General features: G+C 45.7%; 1 protein-coding gene and 1 long non-coding RNA gene across 4 annotated transcripts in view; one reads left to right on the forward strand and one right to left on the reverse strand.

Annotated features, from left to right (window-relative positions):
• SYN3 (synapsin III) overlaps nt 1–23,669 on the forward strand; it is a 201,142-nt gene that overhangs the window by 15,585 nt on the left and 161,888 nt on the right. For both annotated transcript variants that reach the window (XM_055809185.1, XM_027796796.2), the window contains exons 3-4: nt 4,866–5,362; nt 18,543–18,600. In XM_055809185.1, the coding sequence (XP_055665160.1) occupies nt 5,046–5,362; nt 18,543–18,600 (375 nt within the window). In that variant the 5' untranslated portion in view covers nt 4,866–5,045. The remainder of the gene's footprint in view (nt 1–4,865; nt 5,363–18,542; nt 18,601–23,669) is intronic.
• LOC114014101 (uncharacterized) overlaps nt 5,372–23,669 on the reverse strand; it is a 37,480-nt gene continuing 19,182 nt past the window's right edge. Inside the window, exons 2-3 of one of the 2 annotated variants that reach the window (XR_008747935.1) lie at nt 6,608–6,885; nt 5,372–6,515 (exon numbers count right to left, since the gene is read on the reverse strand). This is a non-coding gene — a long non-coding RNA (uncharacterized LOC114014101). Of the gene's footprint in view, nt 6,516–6,607; nt 6,886–17,299; nt 18,402–23,669 lie in introns of those variants that run through there. The other variant, XR_003557480.1, reaches the window with a different exon arrangement.

Raw genomic sequence — 23,669 nt, forward strand, 5'->3', positions numbered from 1 at the left:
CAGCATAGATAACAAGCTCAGGGGAAATCTAAGCATGGTTAACAGCTACCAGCCAGCTGAGTTTGGTTCCCTCTGGATGTTACTGCACATTAGAAAGTAACCTGACAAGAGGTTTAAGTGAGCGCTTTGTTCTTGTTTCCTAACACATGTCAACAGGTTTTCTGAGATAACTTGCATCTCTGTGGCGTATATCCTTGAGAAAAAGCAGGTAGATGCCTGGCTGCTGTCAACATGCTGAGGGAGCAGATTGCTTTCCCTCCCTTGCCTTTCCGAAAATATCAGCCAGGAAGTTTAACCGCGTTAGTGAGGGGCTGACGGTGCCAGCCTCTTTGCTGTTGTTTTCAAGGTCAGCTCTAATTGACCTTCCTCTTGCTTCATTTGGTTGCTCACATTGTTTCCTTTTGATTCCCTGACTTTAATCTCATTGTTGGGATTTCCGCATGTTCCTGCGTTGTCTTTTGGTTAAACCGATTCCTGCTTACTTCCTCCCTTTCTGCTTGTGCCTTCTCCTCCTTCTCCTCATCCTCCTCTTCCCTTTTCTCCTGCCTGCTCTCTTTCCTCTGGACTCACTCATTCACCTATGGCTTGTTTATTATTTCCCCATCCTGAAATAAACCTAGATCCCCAACCTGCAGCTCCACAGCCCAGGTGCCCACTGTTATCCCATCTAGCTTTCGGGAGCAGCTGCTTCATACAGCAGCAGATTATTCCTGTGTGGTGGGAGGCAGCTGCTGTATTGCAGCTTGAGGAACTCAATAGGTCCTTCTGTCTCACCTAGAAGCAGCCCATGGGCCATATTTCATCTGTGCAGGGGGCTACAGGCCTTCCTATGGGCAGTTTTATGCCTGGCACAGTGTTAAGTAGGTGACTTGTCTCATGTGGGCCATAGGAAGACAATGGCATACACAGAGGCAAGGTACAATTTGATGGTGTAGAGCCAGCAGCTCTCCTACCTGTGGCTCTGGAGCGACAAAATACCACTTAACATATTTGTCTTGCTTCTGAAGGAGGTGTTGGCTCCTGGCTTTGTTGAAGTTACAGCCCTGCTTGGCTGCTAGGGTGGGATCTGTATGTACACCAGGTGGATGCTGTGCTGCAGGAGACCTGCATGCTGTGAGATCTGCGCAGAGCCAGATTTGGCCTGAGGTGGTGAGCCCTCAGGATGTCCACGGGGAGTTTCAAGCAGTAGGCAAATGAAGTCCTAACTTACTCAGCCTCTGCCTATATGAAAACGTCTACAGCTGAATGTTAAGTAACAGCAAGTGCGCATGATGCAGGAGCAGGCGATGAGTTTTGCCAGTGAGCAAAGGAATCTGCTGGCAGTTTACACTGCCCCCATTGCAGAGAAGATCTCCTCTGTGGTAGGACTAATGGCAATCAATAAATCAATCCAGAAAAGCCACCAATAACTTCATTTAAAAAAAAAAAACAAAAAAACCCCTCTATTTTAATTACATTACCCAGCTCATTAGAAAAATGTATGTAATGAAAGGAGGGCAGTCTGTGCCATTGCTTTGACAGACCCAAAGTCAAAGTTGTGGCAGGTTTGCCATCCCCTGTCCCAGAGTGGAGCCAGGCATTGCTCTCTGCTGCAGCAGTGTCACTCTGTTTGAATTTCACCTCTGCATGCTTTGCTGGAGGGAGATTGCCCTGTGACATCAGTCGCTTAGGTTTTCTCTCCTTGCTTCCCAAGCCGACGGCACACAGCCCAGACTTCACAGCAAGTGGCGGCAGTGCCAGTGGGCAGAGGGGATGGCCAGCCTGAGTGCAGTGTCCCAGCCTCTCCAGGCAAGAGAGTTCTGCCAGCTTGCAGTGGCTCCTGGGCAACACCTTCCACCACCAAACCCCTGGTGGAAAAAAAATGATGGGTCACTGTAGATATTGCTGTTTAGAAGGGTCCAGGAACTGAGTGGTTGTGGCCTTGCAATAAGTATAGTCATTTTTTTATTGTAAACAGTACACCAAAGGACACAATTTCGGAAGCCCTGTTGCAGAGGAAACCTGCATGCCTTCCAGGTGCATCACAGGGTACTCTGGCCCTTCCCAGATCTAGGACAACCTATGCCACGTGCCTCCGTGCCCTTCTTCCTGCAGTGCAGGGCAGAGCAGAGACATTTGCCAGTTCCTTACTTGCTGATGGTTTGCAAGGAGCCCGTGTTCTTTGGGAGTATGCAAATCTTGCAGAGGAGGAAGCAGCCATGCAAGCACCTGGCGGGGGGGGGGGGGGGGGGGGGGGGGGGGGGGGCGGGGGTGTGGGGGAGAGAAACACTTTGGAGAGTAAGCAAGTCCCGCTGGACCCTGTCCCGAGGATACTGGCTTGTGAAAAGAGCCTTGTCTGGCCTGTATGGCTGGGGCCAGGTTCCCTCCCGTGGCTGAGAGCTGCCACAGCAGGAACCGGCAGCTCTGCGATGCTGTGCAAAGCGTGCAAGGGGCAGGCGGCTCGTGATAAAACCACTTCTCCTGCGACTCATATCGAAATTACATGCCACCTCGTGCCAGTTAGTGCCAAGGTCCTCCAAAAGAGCACGCCTGATTGCTGTACACAGTAACGGGATACTCATTTGGAATCCTTCTGACAGTAGACTCATCCCTGGGGTGCTCCTCTGAACCAGGACTGGACCTACTCTTGAGCAGCCTGTCATTAAAGTGGGGGGATTTTTCTTACTTGTGTTATGCAAGGTAGAAAACAGGTTCCTAGGCAGAGGACAGCGCAGCACATTTTTACCCAGCCTGTGGTATATAACCCCCACAAAGTGTCTGTAGGCTCCCTGGCCATCACGGACAGGGAACAGCGGCTGGCTCTGTGCCGGCACTCACGGTTACTGCGCTAGGACACAGGCAGGCCAAGTGCTGTGTGGGTGCGTATGTGAGGTGAGTAGCTAGCTCATAATTCATGGATACTATATGTTACCTGCTTTTTGGAATAATCACTGCATAAACAGTCAGTGCTACCGAAGCGCTCACCAGTGCTCCCGTTTGCTGATGTTGTGTGGTCACCGGGTGTGCCAGGACCAGGCGGGAAGTCAGCACAATGCCTCAAGATATGGTATCGACTGTAAATATGGCAGGAAGTCATTAAAGATTTCCTGAGCTATTCCCTGGGAAAAGACAACCTCCAGGCTTCAGCAAAGTCAGAGGAATTGTACTGCTAGGGTTGAGAAATCAAAAGAAAAGTTGCTCCAATAAACCAGTATCAGCAGCTTCAGCAGGGAGCCGCGGAGCCCCCACTCCAGATGGATTCTGTGCCCACGGGGTCAGAGTGGTGATGGATGATGAGATTTGGGGGACATGTGCCAAGGGAGTCTTTGTAGCTCGTTTACTCCAGGAAGGCTCATCTGAGCCTCCCTAAGGCTCTGGGGCTGAGAGGTACAGACATAGACAGGTCCAAGTACTTGGTCTCCCTATAGGTGAAAATAAATGACAGCTAATTTTAAAAAAAGCTGTTTCATTGCTCCATGAGCTCTCAGCCACAGCTCTGGGAGGGAGATTTGTAGACACTGAGCTTTCTTGGACCAGCTGGGAAAAGACAGTTTACTGCCATTGAGAGGCAATCGGAGACTGGAACAGAGGTGCGAGCCCCGAGGGAGGCCAGACCAGGCAGGTGGAGGCAGGGAGCCCCAGCGGTTGTAGGGGGCTCATTCAGAAGGACTTGAAGGGCATTGGGGCATGATTTAATTATGATACCAGGAATCCCTGTGACACATCTCTCTTGATATATAGGATGCCTTTTACTTTTGTTGCCGCAGATATGTCTGTTTTGAAAAACATTTGTATTTTACCAGCAATATGTTTCTCTCCCCCGACCCCACCCCGCCACCTTAAATCTCACCAACCAGCCTCTGGTCAAGACTCAAAGGCTGTCTCAGCAGGCAAAAAGTCTTGGGGAATTACTGTGGAAATCTCATTTCTGGGCTGTGCCTACAGGTGAAATATTTTTTTTAAAGTAACTATTAACTCTGTGAGACTATTTAACTGCTGAAAAACAGTGTTCTGGGCAAAACCAAAGTCATCATGCTATGATCAAGGGAGAAGAGACAGATAGTTATATTTCTCAGTGTTCATTTTCTCACTGGAAAAGTTGAGCAGAGTAACAGACCTTTCTTCTTAAAACTAGAAAAACAAAAAAACCAGCAACAGGAAAAAAAAAAAAAAAAAAAGGCAGTATGTGAAGATTAGACAGCCAAGCTTCTAGTTTTGAGTACCTGCAAAAATTCTACAAGTGAACTTGTAAAATCAGGTAGTCTGCTATGTCTAGCAACTACCAGCAGGCACCTGGCTCCAGGTCTAATGTTGAGTGCAGAGAGGAGCAGGGACAGAAACAAGCACTTGAAGCTGCCACTGCACTTGATCAAGATGCACGAAGGGATTTTTCTACTATTTAACTTCTACATGCTATTTGGATTTAAGACCTTTGTTCCTTAAATTCAGAGCCGTGCTTACAAGCCTGCCAAAGATGATGCAACTTCTTATCATATTGGATCATTTGCTGGTTATTCTGTAACCAACGTGTGTTACTTCTTACACATGAAATACCAGAAATAAGCTGTCTCTCTTTTGAAGATTAACATTTACAGTCAGAAGAATTTTTCTTTCTCCACAGTGAACAGTTATAGAATTGTTAGCCCTTAAGCTAGTACAAGCTGGTCTGCCCAGACCAGAAAATGTTTTGGGATTAGAGAGCACCATGAAACATACTTTGTCCTATGTGTTTCTCTGTTCCAGTGTAGCATACTGCATAGAAATTGGTAGTCTTTTTTTCCTCTCATTGTTGATTAAGGTATCCGTTTAAAAGGCCAAAAGAGTTTTTCTTATCTCAGACTCATAGTATGTATCTCACAGGTATGTCTTTGTTTCTCTTCCCACAGGAGAGAAAGAAAACATAGCTGAAAAACTAAGGCATATTTGTCCAGGGGGATTTCCAGGGGAAAAGCCTGCCTGCCTGGACCGCAAGAGTACCCTACACACACGGAGAAACATTCCCTGGGACTGGTGACACTCGTCCAGCCTCCCTCTTGCTGAGAAGGTTTCCACACAACACTGCAACAATGAATTTCCTTCGGCGGCGTCTCTCAGACAGTAGTTTTGTGGCAAATTTGCCCAACGGCTACATGATGGACTTGCAGCGTCCTGACAACTCCACAAGCTCCCCGGTTTCTCCTGCCACGGAGAGAAAGCACCCGCAGCCACCGCAGCCCTCGCACTCCTCCTCTAGTGGCACCAGCATCTTCAGCTCCATCTCCAGTGCCATGAAGCAAACCACGCAAGCAGCTGCAGGATTAATCGATCACTCGGCCAGCCCCACACCACCTGTGGCCCAGAAACCCAAGATCCTCCTGGTGATCGATGACGCACACACGGACTGGTAAGTCAAGACCTTCCCTGCTGAATTCAGCTCTACAAATTTTGGGGGATGAGAGGGATCTCAGAAGCATGGGGCATCTGCGGGGAGGTACACAGATACTTTCACATCCAGGTCACCAACTATGGCTTCTGGTCAGTGTCTGTCTGGTGACTTGTGTAAATATCAGTGTCAGCTTTTCTCATATCTTTCTTGAAAAAAAAAAACCATGTTGATTTGATATTCATTGACAAAATCCTTCATAGCCTCAACATATGAGCACACATAGGGCATTCTTGGCTGAGCAGGCTTAGCTGAGCTGTCACATCTAGCAACGGTCCTAAGAGGTGACCAGAGCTGAAGATACGTTAGTGGTGTATTTCAGGACCTTAGCCTACTGTTTGTGCTGGCTCTAAAAATGAAAAGGACCTCGATCTCTCCAGCTCTCAATCTCTCTTGAGCTTTTCTCTGTATGAAAATTTGTACTTAAATTATGGAAAGATAACCCAAGCTTACTATTACCAAGAGTAATGACTGGAGTTCATTTGCTGGTCAGGGGCCCTTCACCCACTAAGTATAGCGACTATTGGCAAAAGGCTCTCAGGCTCAGCTAAGCCAAGCCTCAAATTTTTCTTGTTTATGCAGGTCTCTCTTTACAAACAAAAGTTTGGAAGCTTGTTTCCTGTGCTATTGGGCAGCAGAGGATACTTTCCAAAGGGTAGGACAACTGATGTCTTCTGAAATGTTAGAGAAATTATTTACTGCTTACTGTGTGCTTGCTTTCAAACTCAGCTGGTTTAGAAAGCTTTAGGCAAGCTGGCCAAGAGACTTATTTGGGGGAACATCCGGAGTGTGTGCTGCGGAGTTGCTCTTGTTATGTCTGCTGGCTTGTCACAAGACAGAAAAAAGGGTAGCACAGGCAAGGGGACCATACTGAAGACTTCAGAATTAAAGAAGTTGGGTTACTAGGTCTTGGCCAAGGGAGATTATTTATTGTTCTTTTCATCCCACACCACTCTTCAGTAAAGTTGTCACCTCTGGTCTTCCCTGCTTTCCTAGGAGTGTGGGGACAAAGTGGGACCTGCCTCCCTGCGTGTATCTTCACAAAGCAAGATCTTAGCTCTTACCTGAAAAGGGGCAATGACAGAGTACAGCTAGCTCAGGCTTCTTCAACCACCTTGAAGTAAAAGAAGGAAAACAGTGGGATTTTTCTCAAAGGAAATACAACTTTTTAAGAGAGTGGGTCATCATATCAAAAGTTTCACTGACCTACTGTCTTTTATCACAGCAGCAGCTTCTTAACTCCAGGTAGTTCAGTCGGCACCAGTCTGGCTCAACTCTCATCTCTCCTTTCTGGGTGCACCTCCAAGTCTCCCAGTAGGCTGATACTCACCAACCTCCATCTCTCCTTTAGCGTTTTTGCAGTTCCTTGAAGATGCTGCCAGGTGGCAGTCCCTTAACATAGCATCCTCCAGCTGGGGATGGGAGTGTCTGTAAGCCACAGCTATAGCATCTGGGACTTAGCCGGCACTGCTTACTCCAAAACACTGTAATCAGAGAGGAAAGCCCTAGGTCAAAGGCCAATCTAGGTCTTCCTTGAGATAAATGGTGTTGAAGGTAGCCGCAGGGGAAAGGGTGAGGAGGGGTTGGACTCTGTTGCAGTGTTTTCATGTTTTAAAATGCACACTGCATTCAGATCCCTGCCTTTAGATCTGCCAGCTGTTCTTCTGTCATGCAGACTTCCGAATCTGTGAGCTGAGCTTGCCCAAGGAGCAGCAGCTGGGAGGTAAGACGAGGGAGTATGGCTACCCGTGCTGTCTTCACTCCTCCACTCGAGTGCAAGCACTGTGCATCCTGCTGGCTTGGCTACCCCTCTGCTGCCTATAACTTCACAGTTTCTACACATGAGGGGGGATCCCTTTCATTTGGCTTGCAGATATCAAATAATGCTACTTGCAAAGGCTTCCTGCCTTCAGTCTCTCTAAGCTTGTGGGAGCACAGAACAAAATTAACATATGCATTCATGACCATATCCTGACATATATATGACATGAAAACCAAGGAGACAACATTACTAATTTTTGCCTGCCACAGATTTCCACGGCTTTTTGTAGTGTGGACAGAAACACATGCCTAGAAACTGCCCCAGCCTAAAGGTAGCACATGGTCCTTTCTGAGAGAGCGTACCAATGCAACTACTCCAGTAGGCCAGGAGTGTTCCTTGGCAGTTGATTTTCATGTCTCCAGGAAATTCAGTGAGCCCTTGAGAGCAGCACTGGAGAGCAGTGGCTCCATGGCTCCATGGATGTTTGCTCTTGGTAAAGTACTTCTGAGCAATGCCAGTCATCTTCTTGGTCTCAGCCAGGGTGTGATGTGAGCTCAAGCTGACCAGCCTGAGGCAGCAGTGTTTGTCTTGTGAGAGCACAGCTGAAGACACTGGTTATCCAGGGATTCTGGCTGTCCACACTGCATCATGTACAGAAACAGTCCCAGACTTTGCAGAGTGAGCAACAACGTATTGTTACTTTTGTGCTGGTGATCTAGGGTTTGGAAGACGCATCGTGTTTGCAACGCATTCCACCTCTGTCCGCGCTGGTTCTTGCTACCTGTGAAACCTTTGTATTTGGTTTTCAAGAAACCTTTTCCTTCTCCGTTTCAGATAGTTAACTCTATTAGAAAAGATCCCCGAGAAGTAAATACTGAAGTGCTACCTTTATTTAAAGAGCAGGGGGCTTCCACAGTGCCTTCTCCCCCACAGCAAGTTACATGGAGTTTACAACAAGGACTAGCTTGTTCACAGACAGGAAGGGTGAGAGACAGTGGAATCTGCCATTTGATTTCTCTTCTCTAAATGAAAATACTTTCTCATAATTGGAGACTGTAGGAATATTGCCAAGCCAGACATTAATTTATCATCACTGTTTGTATTACAGCAGAGGCAAAGAGCTGCAATTGTGGATTAGGACGAGGTGTTGCACAAGTGCATGATGAAAAACCCAAATAGGCAAGTGTATGTTGAATGCACTTTAAAGTGACAAATGACAATCCTTTCTATTTTTAATGAGCTAGTGTGTCTCTGATGGTACAGTATAGCACTCCACTTCTCTCAAAGGTCTAGAGGAAGCAAAGAGCATCCATGGCCTATCTTCCTCCATAAAATCCTTACCACTCTTGACATGCAATATGCTCTTTTATTCCAAAGTACTATAAAAATAATGTAAGACCCACAGGGTATGATCAGCTGTTTTCTGCATTAGCAACAGTAAAAGAAAGGTACGTTCTATTAAAAGCAAGGGAACTCACCCAGCTTTCTGTTAAACTGGCAACATTTTGAACACATTTTCCATCCTCCTCTGAGACACAGCTCCAGCGCATTGCAAAGAAGCACGCAGTCAATCTGCTGCGTGCAGGATATGGACAAGAGGAAAACACTACCTGTGCTGCTCCCTCATGCTCTTGGCTTTGACAGGCAGCCCTCAGAGGCACCCACAGAAGTGCATGTATCCATGCCTCAGCACACTAGGGAACAACTCCGCTTCTTTTCAGTCATTAATGGCACATATCTCAGCCAGGTAGCTTCCACCTAGAGAATGAGGCTCGTACTATCTGTGCCTTGGGGGACCTGCAAAAATGCATCCACAACTCACCTACAGCAGCTGCCAGAAAAAAGGAGCTCAGACATGAACGCACGCACACGCACGCACGTGCAAACACACAGCAAAAAGGAGCAGGACCATGAGGCAGGGGGATGGCAGGACTCCATGTAATGGCAGATGGGCCAGCTCCAGCAGCCCGACCTCAGCCAGGAGGAAAACATCCCGCCTCTGGCAACCTCCTCACCCAATGTGCTATTAAGTAAAATCATGCTCATGCTGGATTGAATTTCTCAGCAGATCAAACAGGATTAGTCTTGTGAATTGTTAACCCCCATCCTCTGCAAAAGTGCTCAGCGTTCTGGCCTAATGCTTCATGTTTAAACAGCTTATTTGGGAAGTGATCAAGCACAGCTAAGGTTCCTATTAACAACATATGCTAAAAACATTGCTTTCTGGACCAGACAGCATAACAAAGTTGCTCTTGTTGCATTTGTTAGGTATCTTGGTTGTATTTGTGAAATATCTCATGTCACTTTGAAAAGCCATTGGTGCGTTTTGTCCAAGTTTTAGGCTGTTTCAAGTGCCAACAGTGTTACATGTTGCCTTCCACAAAATACATGTGCCCTATTTGTGGCGGTTCTACAAACAAGGATTCAAAGGAAAAAATGCCATGTTTTACAGGAAAAAAAAGGCAGAGGGTATTTTAGGAGATGATACAAAATTGCATTGTTGTTTTCCCATTTACTTTACAGCCACATCTGTCTGAAGATACTGTCTCCAAAAATTTAAAAATTAAGGAAAAGAAAAGCTGTGATTACTACTGAATGAAATCCTCTTAATACAACTGAAATGATTCTTTGTATAACAATAATGTCACCATTCAGGTCTAATTATGGACTGACCTGACAGGATTACTGTTTCATATTACTCAGAGGAAATTATCAACCTTTTTTTATTAAAATAAAACTATTTTTACTTCTGATAGTACATAAGAACATTGAGCCTGAAATATGTCTTTTGTACAAAAATATAATTGGTCAAATAATAACAGTCTAATACTGAATTTTAGTAACAGGGGACCTCCCAAATCCTAATCTTTTTTGCAAGAAATTAATTTTCAAAAATATTCAATGAGAGTCATGAGTCATTTCATTCTTTCAGTAGACTGAAGATGATATACTAAGGCTCCCATTCAGAGGAATATTTCTGTACCTAATTCACTAAATATGATGGGAAGTTTTGGGCTAGCTTCTGGCTTCGGACTTTGTTATCATTTATCTTTATTATTATCATTCAGAATGATACTTCAAACTTCACCTTAGGAATTTGCAGGTTAAATCACCAAGTTTTGTCTTTCCTGATAATAAGCCCAAAATCATCTAGCATGGTGGTAACTGACAATAAATTATTCTGAATTAGGTTTTATTATACAGGGGTGACCTTTTAAGATTTCACAAGTTCTGTGCAACTATGCTGCTATGATTTGAAAAAAAAAAAAAAAATTACAAGTAAAACTTACGTTTTCACAAATCTGGCTAAGGAACTTAAATTTTCATCATTTAGCCATGTCTACCCCAGACTGAATATTTCTGTTCCTATTATTCATGCCAAGTGTGACTTGAGGGCAAAAATTCCACTTTAGGGAAAAAGGAGGCAAGTCTGTGTTAAACATGTATGTGTGTGTGTGTGTGCACACTTGAAAGCAGCATGAAGAGTTTCTGTATTCCATAGCATGCAGGCATAGGGGTGAAAAGGAGGTAAAGCTGTCAAAGGTATTCCATAAATTGCATTTATCACATCACTTTCCACTCTGTTTTAGGTATATCAAGTCTGCCTGTATTTTTGTCCTGCATAAGTAAAGCAACTTGGGATCTAGTCCTCCTAAATGAAAGGTGATACAGAAATGTAAAGGATTAGTATCATTACAAAAATAGACACAAGGAATATGGAAAACATTCCCCACCAGGTTATAAATATGCTAATGCAAGTCAAATCTGGGACCTTAATTGCTTTACCAGAGTTCCTATAAATGCGTAGAATTTAACCTCAGAATGTCCTGCCTAGTCCTGTACATATTTAAAAAAAAAAAAAAAATCCCTCAGATGTATTTCTCAATGTTTGTGAGCCAGATTTCTTCTGCTTAAAAGCCAGCAGCCCTGCCTCAGTGTTGGTTCAAGCTAGTCCGATTCCCCTGCTTCTCCAGTTCAGGGAGGACAGAAGTGGGCTGGAATAAAATATTGCAGAGTCCTCAACAAAATGATAGCCCTTGCAAACAGCTCCAGGCCATACCATCTAGACTTAGCAATGTGGAAATGTTCCAGCAATGTATTATTTTGATAATACGCAAAATAAAATTGCTGCCTTGTGTTGTACTGAAAGCAGCCCCCACCTCCACCTCCCCCCAACTCTTTGTGGCCATCATGAATGTGGCCACAACGTAGCCAGAGTGGGGGACCAGACCTACAGCAAAGTGTCCTTCCTATCCTGACAGCTCAGAGAAGCACAAAAAGCCGTGCCCAAAAGCCATAGCACTGCGCTACCTAGTGCTGCTACTCTTGGGGGTGGGATGGCTTTGACTACCACAGTTTCACGAGCAGGAGGTGGCACAGGAAGATGCTGGGAGGCCGGCATTGTGTGGGACTCCATAGTTCCTTGAATAAAAAGAACGGCCTGAATAGTTGTGTCTGCAATCATTAAAGTGCTGGTGGTTTGCCAAGCCAGGTCTCCCCCGAAAACAGGCCTTCAGTTCCCTGAGAGAAAGGGAGGACTCACAAAAGAAGATTTAAAAAAACCTTCTCCCTTCCTGCCCCAAAGCTTCCCTTTCTGTGTGCGTTCAAGCCAAGAAAATCCTTCCAACTCTGTAGAATCCTTCCAGCCCTGTAGGGTGGGACCTCAGACCTCATCAAGGACCTCACCACAAGGACTTCCTTTATTCAAAAACAAACAAAAAAACCCCATACCACCATCACAATCCGATACAGACCTCATCAGGACAGGCGTTTCTTTCCTTGATGTGACCCCATAATAAATAATGCCTTGGGGGTTGTTTTACAGTAATGAGAGCAGGCTGGGTCTTGTGGTTCTTCCCAGAAGACCACAAAGGCAGTCTGTTCCCACCACCCGGCCTCAGACACTGAGGACATACCTGCAGTGCAGCCGAGCTGGCTCTCCATTTGGTGGCTCCAGCAAGCCAGGTGTGACAGCGCTGCAAGCGAGGTGATCTCACCCCGGCAGTGCGCGGGGCTGAGCACAGCCATACAGCACCCGGCGGCTGGAGCTGAAACTTTTGTGGAGCTCCTGGCAAAGTATCAGTGTGTTATCTTTTGACCCAGCCCAAAACTTAGATTTACTTCTTGGTTCCTCCCTGTCTGCCTGCACAGTGCGGGTACCCTTGCCTTCTTTCTGCACTTGCCTCCGGTCCATTTAACTGTAAGTCACACCTTGTATCCTGCGGTGTCGAAGCACACATCCATCACGCTTATCCACCACCTTTAGCATCCTGACACCCCCCCACCCCTGGCTGAAAGTAGTCTTACAGGATAGATATTAACTACCAACCAGTCCATCCCACAGCTGAACAGCGCAAAAAAGGTCTCTGGGCCAAAGCAGATGTTGACAAAGGCTCCAGTGCATTGCAGACCTCAGCATTTTTGATTTTTCTCTTCCCTATGCCCTGGGCAGCCAGGACTTGACCATCTCAAAAGTCCTCACTACTTGCAGCTGAGAATTGCTAAACTGGGGAGAAGTAGTGAAGGAGTTGAGGGCTGGCCCCTGAAAGGAAAACCTTCCTTGTTTTCACCCCTGAAGAAAAAAGGGCACAAATGCATCTCTCCTCCCCCCTGCCTTTATAGCGTGTAGGGGCTGGGGGGGGTCGGGGCATTCCAGCGGCTGCTGGCCAGTATCCTGGAAACTGTCTCCTTTTTCCCAGTCCCAGCCCCTTTTATGAAGGAGACAATACGGACATACAGTGAGTGCCTTGTGTATCACTTGGGCCCCCAAGCCCTTTGACACTGGGATTTCGTACAGTGGCTAGCCCCCTCCCATTCCTTCCTAAGGTCCCCACACACCCAATCCAGGGGCCTTCAGCCTCACCTTTTCCAGGCTGATTCAGAAAGAAATTACATGCCTTATTTTCCCAAGGGGATTGAGAGAAATATATGTAATGTGATTCCAGGGAAATAATTCAGATAATTCCAGAATTTTCCTGTGTATCCCTTTTGGTTTACTTACCCAGATCTCTTCTTTACCATTTCCCTCCCTCTTTCCTCCACCCACTCCCTTGCCCACATCTCCTCAAAAGTCCCACAAGTTTCCCCTCTCCTCAGCAGAGCATGTTTTGCTCTGGCCCCTCCACAGGGTAGCGAAGGCTGCCTTCCACTCGAGATGGGAAGTGGTCTCCATCCAAAGTGTGGCTTGGCTTTCTTTGCTTGTTGTGGCTTGGTCCAGAGGCACAAGCACAGTCAGAGGGTTTGAGGAATTGGCCATTACAATATCCCAGTGCCGCACTTTGGCCCACTCTCAGTGATACTGGGTCCATTTTTAGGGTAAAGTACAAGCCTGCTCCTGAGCTTTTAACTCAAAGGCTCTGTCAAACAGTGGTGCCCCGAAAAGTGCCTGCATTCATTCACAGCACCAGGAATTTGGGCTCAGGTTTGTTTGTTCATCCAAAGGATCAGTTCCTAGTTTCCAAGACGTACTACAAGCAATTGCAATAACATTTGCTCTGTCAGCTCCACTAAGGTCCCTTGCAGGAAGATTTGAGCTATATTTCTTTGACCTCTTCCTATCCTAGAAAATTGCTTCATCCAGGAGCCATCTTACAGGTTATGCTGAAGAAGTCCCGTGAATTTGATACAAAATACTAGCCTGTCTTCAAAGCTGCATAATGTGTCACAACCTCTGCTTCACCCAGCTAATGGACCTGCAGGAACACCTTTAAGCTTTGAATCACAGCAGTCCTCCAAGCCATCATCATCACTTCAAATCTCTTGTCCCTCCCAGCTACTCCCTTCCCTATGCTGAGGCGGGTGTGCTGCACCTTTTCTCACATGGGCTCCTGTCTAGTGGCACTGTACCTGGGGAAGAACTCTTTGAGCATTTTCTCTAGCTGATGTGTCACACCTGGGCATCTTTTCCTATCCCTCACCTGTGCAGAGCATTTTCCAGCCTGGCAGGTGACGTGCAGTTCCCTACTGCATCCCTGATGACTCCGTTTCCCACAGATCCAGACAAAAACACTGTAGCAGCCCTCTGAAGCAGCTTGGATATGTTTCTTTGCATCAAGAGAAAAAAAAAAAGAAGAGGGAAGAGGGAAGAAATAACTCCACGAGAGATTACAAGCTCTGCATAAATAGCTTCTCCTGGATTCCTGTGCTGCGCATGTGCATTGGCTGATGGGTTGAGCACTCATCGCACTTACTTTTGTTTTAAAGCGGAAAGAGAAGACAGCAGATGTAACAAGTTATTTATCGCGCAGAGAGAAATTGCAAGATGAGCTGTGCTTTCCTAACAGAAGTAGCTTGTGAGTGTGGGCCCTTTGCTGCTGATCCTGGAAGCCCCTACTCCAGGCGTGGGAATCGCCTCCCCTTTGCTGTTTCCCCACGGCGCAGGTGCAGGCTGGCCCCAGCCCCAGTACCTGCAGCCCACTGGCACAGCTCTACCTCCCCTGGGCCTGATGGCATGCGAGGCTGTGACAGGGGACTTGGCACCCTGTGAGGACTGAATCACTGTGTTTGTAGACCTCGGGTGTTAGTACGAAGGTGCAGGGGAGCACGCTGGCTTGGCCAGCCCTCGCATAGGTGCAGTACAAGCTGTCCCAGCTGTCAGTAACACCAAAGGGGTAACCTCTGGTGTTTGTCTTACAGGTGTCTTTGCAGTCTCGGATCAGTGCTTGCAAACATCTAAGGGCACTAATGTTATAAATGGTTTCTCTGTGAATTAGCTTTTATGCAGGTAACTGGAGGTGGATTGATCCTATACTTTTCCCTGCTGCTGTTAAGGATACACTCCATATCTGACAGAAAATTGCGTATTTGCTTCCTCCAGCCATGGTCTCTGAGGCAGACTGGGACTTTTTCATAGTGGCTCTGGAAAATAAGCTTTTATTCTTTCCAAATGACTTCATAAGAAGAGGCATCAGATTTCTCATGGCCCTGTAATCACGTCAGGGCTGAGGCAGAAAGCAGAAGTTATGTTTGTCTGATGCCCTCGCACCCAGATAATATGTCCTTTTCCAGAGCTTGCGGCTGCTTCGTCCCAAAGGGAGAGGAGTTCAAGGCAAGCTCTCCTCCCTGGAAGCCAGGGCAGACATTTGGCCGTTCACTGTGGTGCTTTCTCCCTCCCAGCTGGTACGGCCACATTTAAATGCATTGCCTAACACTGTAAATCCCACCCAGGAACTGCTCTTGAGCATGGCCCCACAATTTTCTTCAGTCAAAACATGTTTACAGGCTAATTTACTGAGATCACAGCAACTGCACCCCCCCAGCTGCACTCTGCCTAGCCAAATTACAACACTGTGTTCTGGTGGGTTGAACATTTGACGTGCTTTAAAATAAAGGGGTGGCCAACCAAGCGGTGGTCAGCACTGCAGGCAGCCCAGTAGAGGAGGCTGGTTTGCCTGACCACTGCCTTGCCCCATATGCCAAACTGGGGGATGCCAGACAGCCCCCGACTCCTGGGGCAATAGGCTGCTTCTCTGATCACTGGCAGCTGTCTGTGCTGGAGGTGAATGGAGACTTTTCTGAAGCTCCCCAGAAAGGCTTTTGACTAGTATTCTGGGTATCATTCCCCTGCTGCACTACAAGCTGCCTAGATAACCCTGCAGCATGTCACTTCCTAGGCAGAGGTCTGAAATAGCCTTGCTCAGGTGGTTTTGGGGCAGAGGACATCCACAAATGTCTTGCACAGTCTCACCTGCTGGAAACATCCATTTATCTTTCTTCTCCATCCCCACCAGAGCAGTGTGGTCTTTCTTTCCTCTGTCTAATGTCCTGTGGGGACCAGAAGCCATTTCATACATTGCCCAGTACTGACCAAAACACTTTTCCTCTTGCAACGGAGGCATCATGATGTTCCCGCAGCATCAGCAATGATTCCAGCTTGCTTGAAATTTCAGGGGCTCCAGGGTGAGGCTAAAGCCATTTTTCATTTCAGCATGATAGCCTCTACTGCCCAGGGGCTCCAAAACTCCAGGTGCAAATTAAAAACATCACTCCATCCATTTCAGAGATGTTTCAGTAAGAAGTGTTTCATTCTTACCCTGAGCTGTGTCAAAATCATGGGCTGACCAAAATATTTGGCTGCAAATTGCTTAGCACCTGTAGTCTTCAGAGACAGTCAGAGCAGGTTAACCTTCCTGGGGAGCTTTCTTTTAAAGAAAGTGATATATTGTGATGTTAAAAGAAAGTTATATCTGAGACAAGTGATGAGACAACCTGTGTGGAAAGAGGGATAAGGAGGAGGGGTCGCACGGTGTCTGAGATCCCTCGCTTTACTCCAAAGACTCCTCATGCTGGATGTGGCCTCTGTGTGACTATCCATGAGCAGACCCAGTACTGTAGAGATGGGAGAGAGGATTTTTCAACCGTGTGAAGGCTTATTTCCTGGACTACGCAGTGGAAGCCTCTTTGCTCCATCCGTACCGGGCTGGAGACTGTGGTTAATCACACTTCATTACAAGCTGAAGCAAAGCAGCACCAAGGAGTTTGCAACCAGCTGGTCGGCAGAGAGGAGAGGCCGTAGAGGGAACTGTGTTTCATAAATGTGGGTAAGGAGTATACATTATGAGTGTGCTGGGAGTGAAAGCAAGCTTGTACCAGTGAATACTGCGCCTCAAATTTCAGACCAGTTCCTGTGGGCCCACTTAAAGCTTATTCCAGTTTCTGAGAAGTCACTGGTTCCAGCAATATCCCCAATGTTTAGGAGCGAGGAGTGTTGCCAGACCCTCTAGAGCCATGCCTCCAGAAATACGATGGAATTATTAAGTGTATTTAGCGTTCCTGTATATTGTTAGAGGCGTGATGTCTCAGCTTGTCTGTTGAGTTGCTTTCTTTCATGCAACACTCGTAAATTCAAAAAAGGGAGGAAAAAATGGCCAGAGCTCTGCTTTTTATAGTGGACAGGGGTTATTCAAGTCACTTGATCTTGGTCACATCTGGCTGCTACACTGTCCCTCCACTGACATCTATGCAGAGGTCTTATTAGCGCCATGCTGATGGATGGGCTGTCTGGGAAGGGAAGCGTGATACAGCCTTCAGCTACCCTGATTAGAACAAAGTGGAAAACTTTTGACATTTTTTATGTCTTTTTCTAATAAAATGAAAACTTTTGACTTGGTTTTGAGCCAGAATGACAAAACAAAACAACTTTTTTATTTACATTTCACATTTCTGAGGAAGGGGAGCATTCAGCTGAAAACTGGTGTGTTTCAGCCATGGGGAAAATTGCCTTCCTACTGTTTCTCCTTTTTTTATTGGAAGAAATAGACACATAGTAAAAATGTGAGCCAGCTTCTTTTTTTGCTAATACTATAAAATAGGGAGCAAAGCCGGCTTCCCCTCTTTTTCCTTTACCTCTTTATTCTGTCCTCTCTTTGCCAATTGGAAACAGAATGCAGAGAGTTACTTTGTCTCTGGAAACAGCTCTTGCAGGGCTTAACTGTGTTTTCAATGCTTTCCAAATAGAAGAGCTTTTTGGAACCTGCATGGTCTTCCTGAAGTTTTAGGGGAGAGGCCTGAGAAACTAAATTCATATTTGCTTCTGTCAGGTTTGTTTGATGAGGGGAATAATTGGGGAGAAATATTCACAGGGGAAACATATTGGCAATTTCCCTGATCACCAATCAATGTAAGGGACATTATACACAAATATGAATAAAACAGCTAAAACTGCCTGCCCTTTCCCATGTTTCCTTCTCCAATGCTACTGTCAGCCTTCCCTGTTCATGAACAACCGATCCCTCTGAAAGTATGTGCTTTGTTGTCTGCATAGCATAGGCAGCTAGGAGCAGAGGTGGTGGAAAGTGTATGTCCTTGTCATGACACTGTTCATCTCCAAAGCAAACACAGTCTCGCAGTTCAGCAGAAGAGATCCTTCATTAGTGTTACTGTAGATGCAGATACTGTTCCTCTAAATCAGCAGCAGAAAGTCAAATAGAATTGAAAAGCAGCTCCATAGTTAGAAAGAATAGCAGGAGAATTGCTTCAGCTGTGATGATAAAGATCCTTTTTCAGCATCAGAAGTTTCCAATGCTGTGCCATATGTTGCTCTCTTTCTTTTACAGAATAAAGATTGAGTATTAAATGAGATATAGCAGGGAATCATTGATTAGAGTTGTTGCTCTGGAAAAGATTAGGAGAGCATTTGGTTTTCAGTTTGAAAATAAAATGAAAAAGTCACAAGCCTTGAAGGAACTTTCCAATGTGGTTTTCATCTGGCTTGGCAGGTTTGTCCTGAAGAACAGAAAGCTGAAAGAAAATAAGAATTAGGAAAACATGCTGTGACCTGGATAGAAATTCTTCAGCAAAAGGGGAAATGCAGAAGCAAAACAGTATGTAATGAAAGCCAAAAATCTTGAACTATGTTTGTCTCTCTCGTTTCTTCTGCAGGGCCAAATATTTCCAGGGGAAGAAAGTGAATGGAGAATTTGATATCCGAGTGGAACAGGTCAGTGACAACTGAATTTGGCTCCAAGACATCTGTGTGGACAGGGCTAAGGCCTTAATGACAGATAATCTATAGATATTTCTTCTCTTGAAGAAAGGAACTAACCAGGAGTTTTAAGACATGTCCTTTTCATAGAGTTGTTGAAGCTATAAAAATGGAAATATATTTTAAGGCCATCCTTTCGTCCTCCCTACCTTTGCAGAATCAGTCACCATTTCACCTTAAAATGAGATTTTCTTTTCTGGTGACAGGATTGCAATATCTTCCACTGGAAGACTACCTCACAGCTCCATATCTATGCCTGAAAAGGTACAAAGTCAGTACGCCCCAGTACATGTTGGTGATGTTATGTTTCACATGAGTTACAGAAGTCGTCTGACTTACCCCGATTTGAGGCTAAAACCTTTGGCTTGAGTACGCACAATAACTACATATGGCAAAATCTTTTTACCTGTTGAAAGCCCATAGGAGGTTCATAGCCTGTTTTCTGATGTGCTCTGCAGGACATTGGAAAAATTCTGTTTCTCTGTTAGCCTTGGCCATTCGTTTCAGTTGAATACTGTTCGTGCTGGGGTCTGTCCTCTCCTTTCTGTGTTGGTGCAGTGACTGTCAAAATGAAGTCTCAGTATTGACTGAGATTTTGGATGCTGTTGTCAAAGTGGAAATGATTATTAATAAACATCTGCAGGCACCTAACTTGAAAGCAGGCATAGGAAAAGAGAGCTGTAGAGATGAGCTGGTGATCCTGAAGGAATCCTATACTTTTTTTATACTCATCAGGGCTATAAAACTGCTTGGATGGGTAAAGGCAGCTGGTGAATGTTGTTTGAATGACCTGATATTTTCTGTCTTTATAAAGCTGTTGATTCTGCATTGTATGTGTGTGTATGTGTGCATGCATGTGTGTATAGATGTATAGATTTATTAATGCAGTGGTTCTGAAGACTTTCTCAGGACCCATTGCCCTTGATAAGGTGTTCCTTCTCTTTTCAAAGGGATGCTGTCCAGTTGCCTAGGACTATACATCAGCACACATGTTCTGATCAAAGGCTGTGTCTGGGACAGAAGAGATAGCAAGTCATTTTTTTTCATTTTTTTTTTGCAACTATGATACTGTGAACACTTCGTTTTCCTCCTTTTATTGGTATCACATTTGTCAGTACTGGGTGGTATTAGGAAGAACAATTCTCACTTGCACTACCTTGTCAAAGTCCTTATTTTGCTGGCTGCCTCGTTAAATGTCCAAAAAGGGCAGGGGGGAATCACACTTCTCACACAGAGGTATGGAATCAAATAATGATTCAGATTTGCCCTTCAAACCTCTGATCCAACCCACTCCAGTGCTCGAAGCAGAGTCAGCTTCAAAGCTAGACCTGGTACTCTTCAAAATGACCTGTTAATTCTTTCCTAAACCTCCAGCCTCTGCCTTTCCCTTCATAGTCCTTCTCCTCAAATGTTACTGCACTTGAGGTCCTTACAAAGGAACTATCTTCAAATGGCTGGTGAGTGAAGAAGGGCAGAAATGGACTCTTGCTCCCTGATGGGTTAAGCCCAGTAATGACCCTCATCATTGTCACTAGGTAGCTTATCGCATTTCCCCAAGGACTCCTTCAGGGAGACTTTCCCAATCTGTCTCTTGAAATCCTTCACATAGCCCAAATGTCCATGTTTGAGATGAAGCGCCAAATTGCTCCAAACAAAGACCACAAGGCTGGTGTGACTTTGCTGGTGAAGACCATTGCCAGGCCCCTTGCAGTCATCTTTAAATACTGACCATAGTGACTGCAGTATTGCCCAAGGGAAGGAAGGGTGCAGTGGGTGCAAAAAGTTGAGGAGCAATGAACAAGGGTCCCAGCTGCTTCCCCTTCCCCCCTTCCTGCCCCTTAGACCAGGCAGCTGAGCCTCCATGTAGTTGGCAGGGAACTGCTTTTGTGCCCCCGAGACCTTGAAAGTAGAAGGGATGACCACTTTTCTCAGCTGGACCACTGTCCGTCAAGGGAAACACAGAAGCTGCATTGTCATGGGCCATCCTCAAATCTGACCTCAGGCCTTTCCGCATATTGTCGAGACCAAGAGAGGAGCCCTTCTTTATTCAAACTCTGGCTTTTTGTCCCTTTTTTTTTTCACCTACCCATGCTTGCTCAGTATTTCTCAGTATTTAATTTTTATTCATTACTCCTACCCTGATTACCTGGAGCCTCCCTTGTTTCTTCATCCTCTTCCTCAAGCACAATCTGGGACCCTAAACTGTTGTGGAACAGGCCCCCTGAAGATGAATGCAGACCCTCTCAATCTGAAAAACAAATGCTCTTCCACAGTCTTCTGAGGTGGGGGGTTGCGGTGGGGAGAAGAAAAAAATAAAGATGCAGGGAATAACTGTGTTTACCAGCCTGGCCCACACCTTTCTCTTGGAGTTCCCAGCTTACCAGTCTTTTTCTGCCCAATTTATTTCTGACCATGCTAATTTTTTGGCCATTCTTCCAGGATGCTCTGTAGCTGGTTTAAACTGAAAGAAGAGTTTGCCTTGTTGCTTTTTCTCTTCCTCTTCCACCTCCATCTCTATTACATCTCAATTCTTCCTTAGCAAGCCATCTCAGCAATCTTTGGGCGAAGCAGAGCAGGAAAGTAGGTGATATTTTTTTAAAAAAGTCATGACATCACTTATTTGTAATGGAGCAGGAGTGCTGAAAGCAGCACTGTCTCTCCCTCTCTCAGCAGCGGGAAGTCAGTTATCTAATCTGGTTATACACCCTGACCAGCTCTCTGGGCTGCCTCTCCCCCTTGGCTGTCATCCAAGGAATGCAAGATGTATGTCTCGCTCTGTCTGTTCCCCACACCCCACGCTGTGGAAGGCATTGGCTGATTTCAGCTGAATTGGAGAAACAGGCAGAAGTTTCAAGATATTAATTTTCTACAAGAGGTGAATTCAGTTCGTATTAGACACTGGATAATCCACAGGGAAGAGAATGTTAAACGCCATCCTGCTGCTCAGGGAGCTGCTTCTCTAAGTCTCAGCTTGTATGAAAATAGGTTTTATGGAGTCTTGAAGAAGGTTTTCTGGTTCTTTAGCACAGAAACAAATTGTATGACCCCAATACCAGCCCCAGGCCCTTGCTTTTCAGATAGGTCCATCAGCACTAGCAAGAGACAAACATGCTGTGGGTACCACATGGTGCCAATGAACAGGAGAGAGAACTGCCATGGATGCTGCAGTGGGTACAGCCTCTCCAAGCCTCTAGTGTCTCCTGTCATTCATCAAAATTAATATGAGGCCTGACTTAGTTTCCATCTCTGTTTCTTCTCTTCTATTCTTCAGCGTAACACCCAAAACATACTTATTAAGGTGCTTTAGAAGCTGCAGGATTTATTATTGCTTGCTCTTGACTGAAACCCAGGCATGCAATGCCATTGCCTTCTTCCTGCTGGCTGCAGAGGGAGAGCACAAGGCTGTGAGGGCTGAGAAGCAAATGCAAGTGCTCTGCTGAATCAGGATCCCTTTTTCTTTGGAAGCAGTTTGGATTATATTTTGATTATTTGGATATTTTTCCACTGCAAGTCCTCTGTAGCTATGATAGTCATTCATAAGACTGAACGAAACTCTGTTAAAAAAAATAAAATCTATTTGACCTATTCTCATTAAAATCCTGATGGTTTAAGTTTTACTCAGTGTGGGTTAACCCCTAAGCTTTAAGGAGCCGATGAGTCTAAAAATGCTATTGCTATTTTTTGCTAAAAATAAGGTTCTTAGACTTTGATCCATGTTGTTGCTTTTACTTGCCTTGTGATTTCTAGCTTTGAGAACTGAATTGTATACATCCCCCGTTCTTTTCTCTAGAAACATAATCATTAGAGAAATTCTTCTAGAAATTAAAAGTAAGTTTGATTAAGTGGCTCTAAGACTAAGTTGAGCTTAGCAAAGAATCTTAAATTGTCACAGGAATTGACTACATTGTTTTTAGTCTCTCCTGAAATTAATTTTGCTTTTAACTTCTCAGTCCTTCACTGACTGGAGGGGAAGAATCATTAGGAAACACAGTATATTGAGGAAGAGGAGAAATTACACCACAGACATTAGGCTCTGTCAAATGTTTTCCATCGCTAGAGGCAACTGGTAGTAATTCAGCACCTCCTTCCCCACCATCTCTGCCCTGTCCCAGAGAAAACTAAGCCTTGCATGCTCTAAGGATTTCATATGACTCTGGGGTTTCCCATATGGATCATAACATACCCCAGGTGGGGGTCTGTAAAGGAATGAAGCTGGGTTAATTATCATTGATAACATACAGCTGTGGGCTGGCTTCAGGGGCGGTGGGTTGGCTGATGTAGACAAGGTGCAGCTGGGGCTGGTTCTGTTAAGAGGTTGGGCAGCCAACGAAGCAGTTGAGGAAGAAGCCAGAGAATAGGCAGTGCACCCTGGATGAGGAGAGATTAGGAGAAGGCAGCAGAGGCACTGGCATGGAGAGTATGTTGGTATGTGGTGGTAAAAGACCTTGTTGCAGCTGGCTAGTTTGGAGAGTGCTGCAACAGGGGTCTCCCTGGGTGTTAGGTATACCCCATGCACAAGGAGGATGCCACATAGCCATGTATCCCTGCTGCACTCAGGTACAAGCAAAAGAGCTGGGGCTGAGACCTGGCCAACCAGAGACCCATCGGACAGACCATGGCTCTATGGGTGGTGGCCAGATGAGCGGGACACTTGCCACCTGTCTGGGAGGGAGATGGCCACAAAGCAGGAGATGTGCAGAGCGGGGTCACTGGGATGACCATGGAGACCTGACCTATAAGAGGAGGCTGAAAGAGTTGTTTGTTTATCCTGTCAAAACAAAAGTTAAAGGAGACATGGTTGCTTTTAATAAATATACTGGTTTAAGGTGTTTTGTGACATGGTGTCTGCAGTGGCAAGGGGTCAGACCCTATGGCTTTAATAGTCGTTTCTAGTCCTGTGCCCTGTGTTGACCGACAAGAGCCCAGGAGAGAGAGAGAGAGGAGAGCACAGATATAGCAGGCAAGAGCAAGCAGCACTTCTCAGATAGTCAGGCACCTTCAGGGTACCTTTCTGTCAGATATTT

This window comes from Falco peregrinus, chromosome 6 (genome assembly GCF_023634155.1).
Source record: "Falco peregrinus isolate bFalPer1 chromosome 6, bFalPer1.pri, whole genome shotgun sequence".
In the NCBI taxonomy this organism is placed as follows: Eukaryota; Metazoa; Chordata; class Aves; order Falconiformes; family Falconidae; genus Falco; species Falco peregrinus.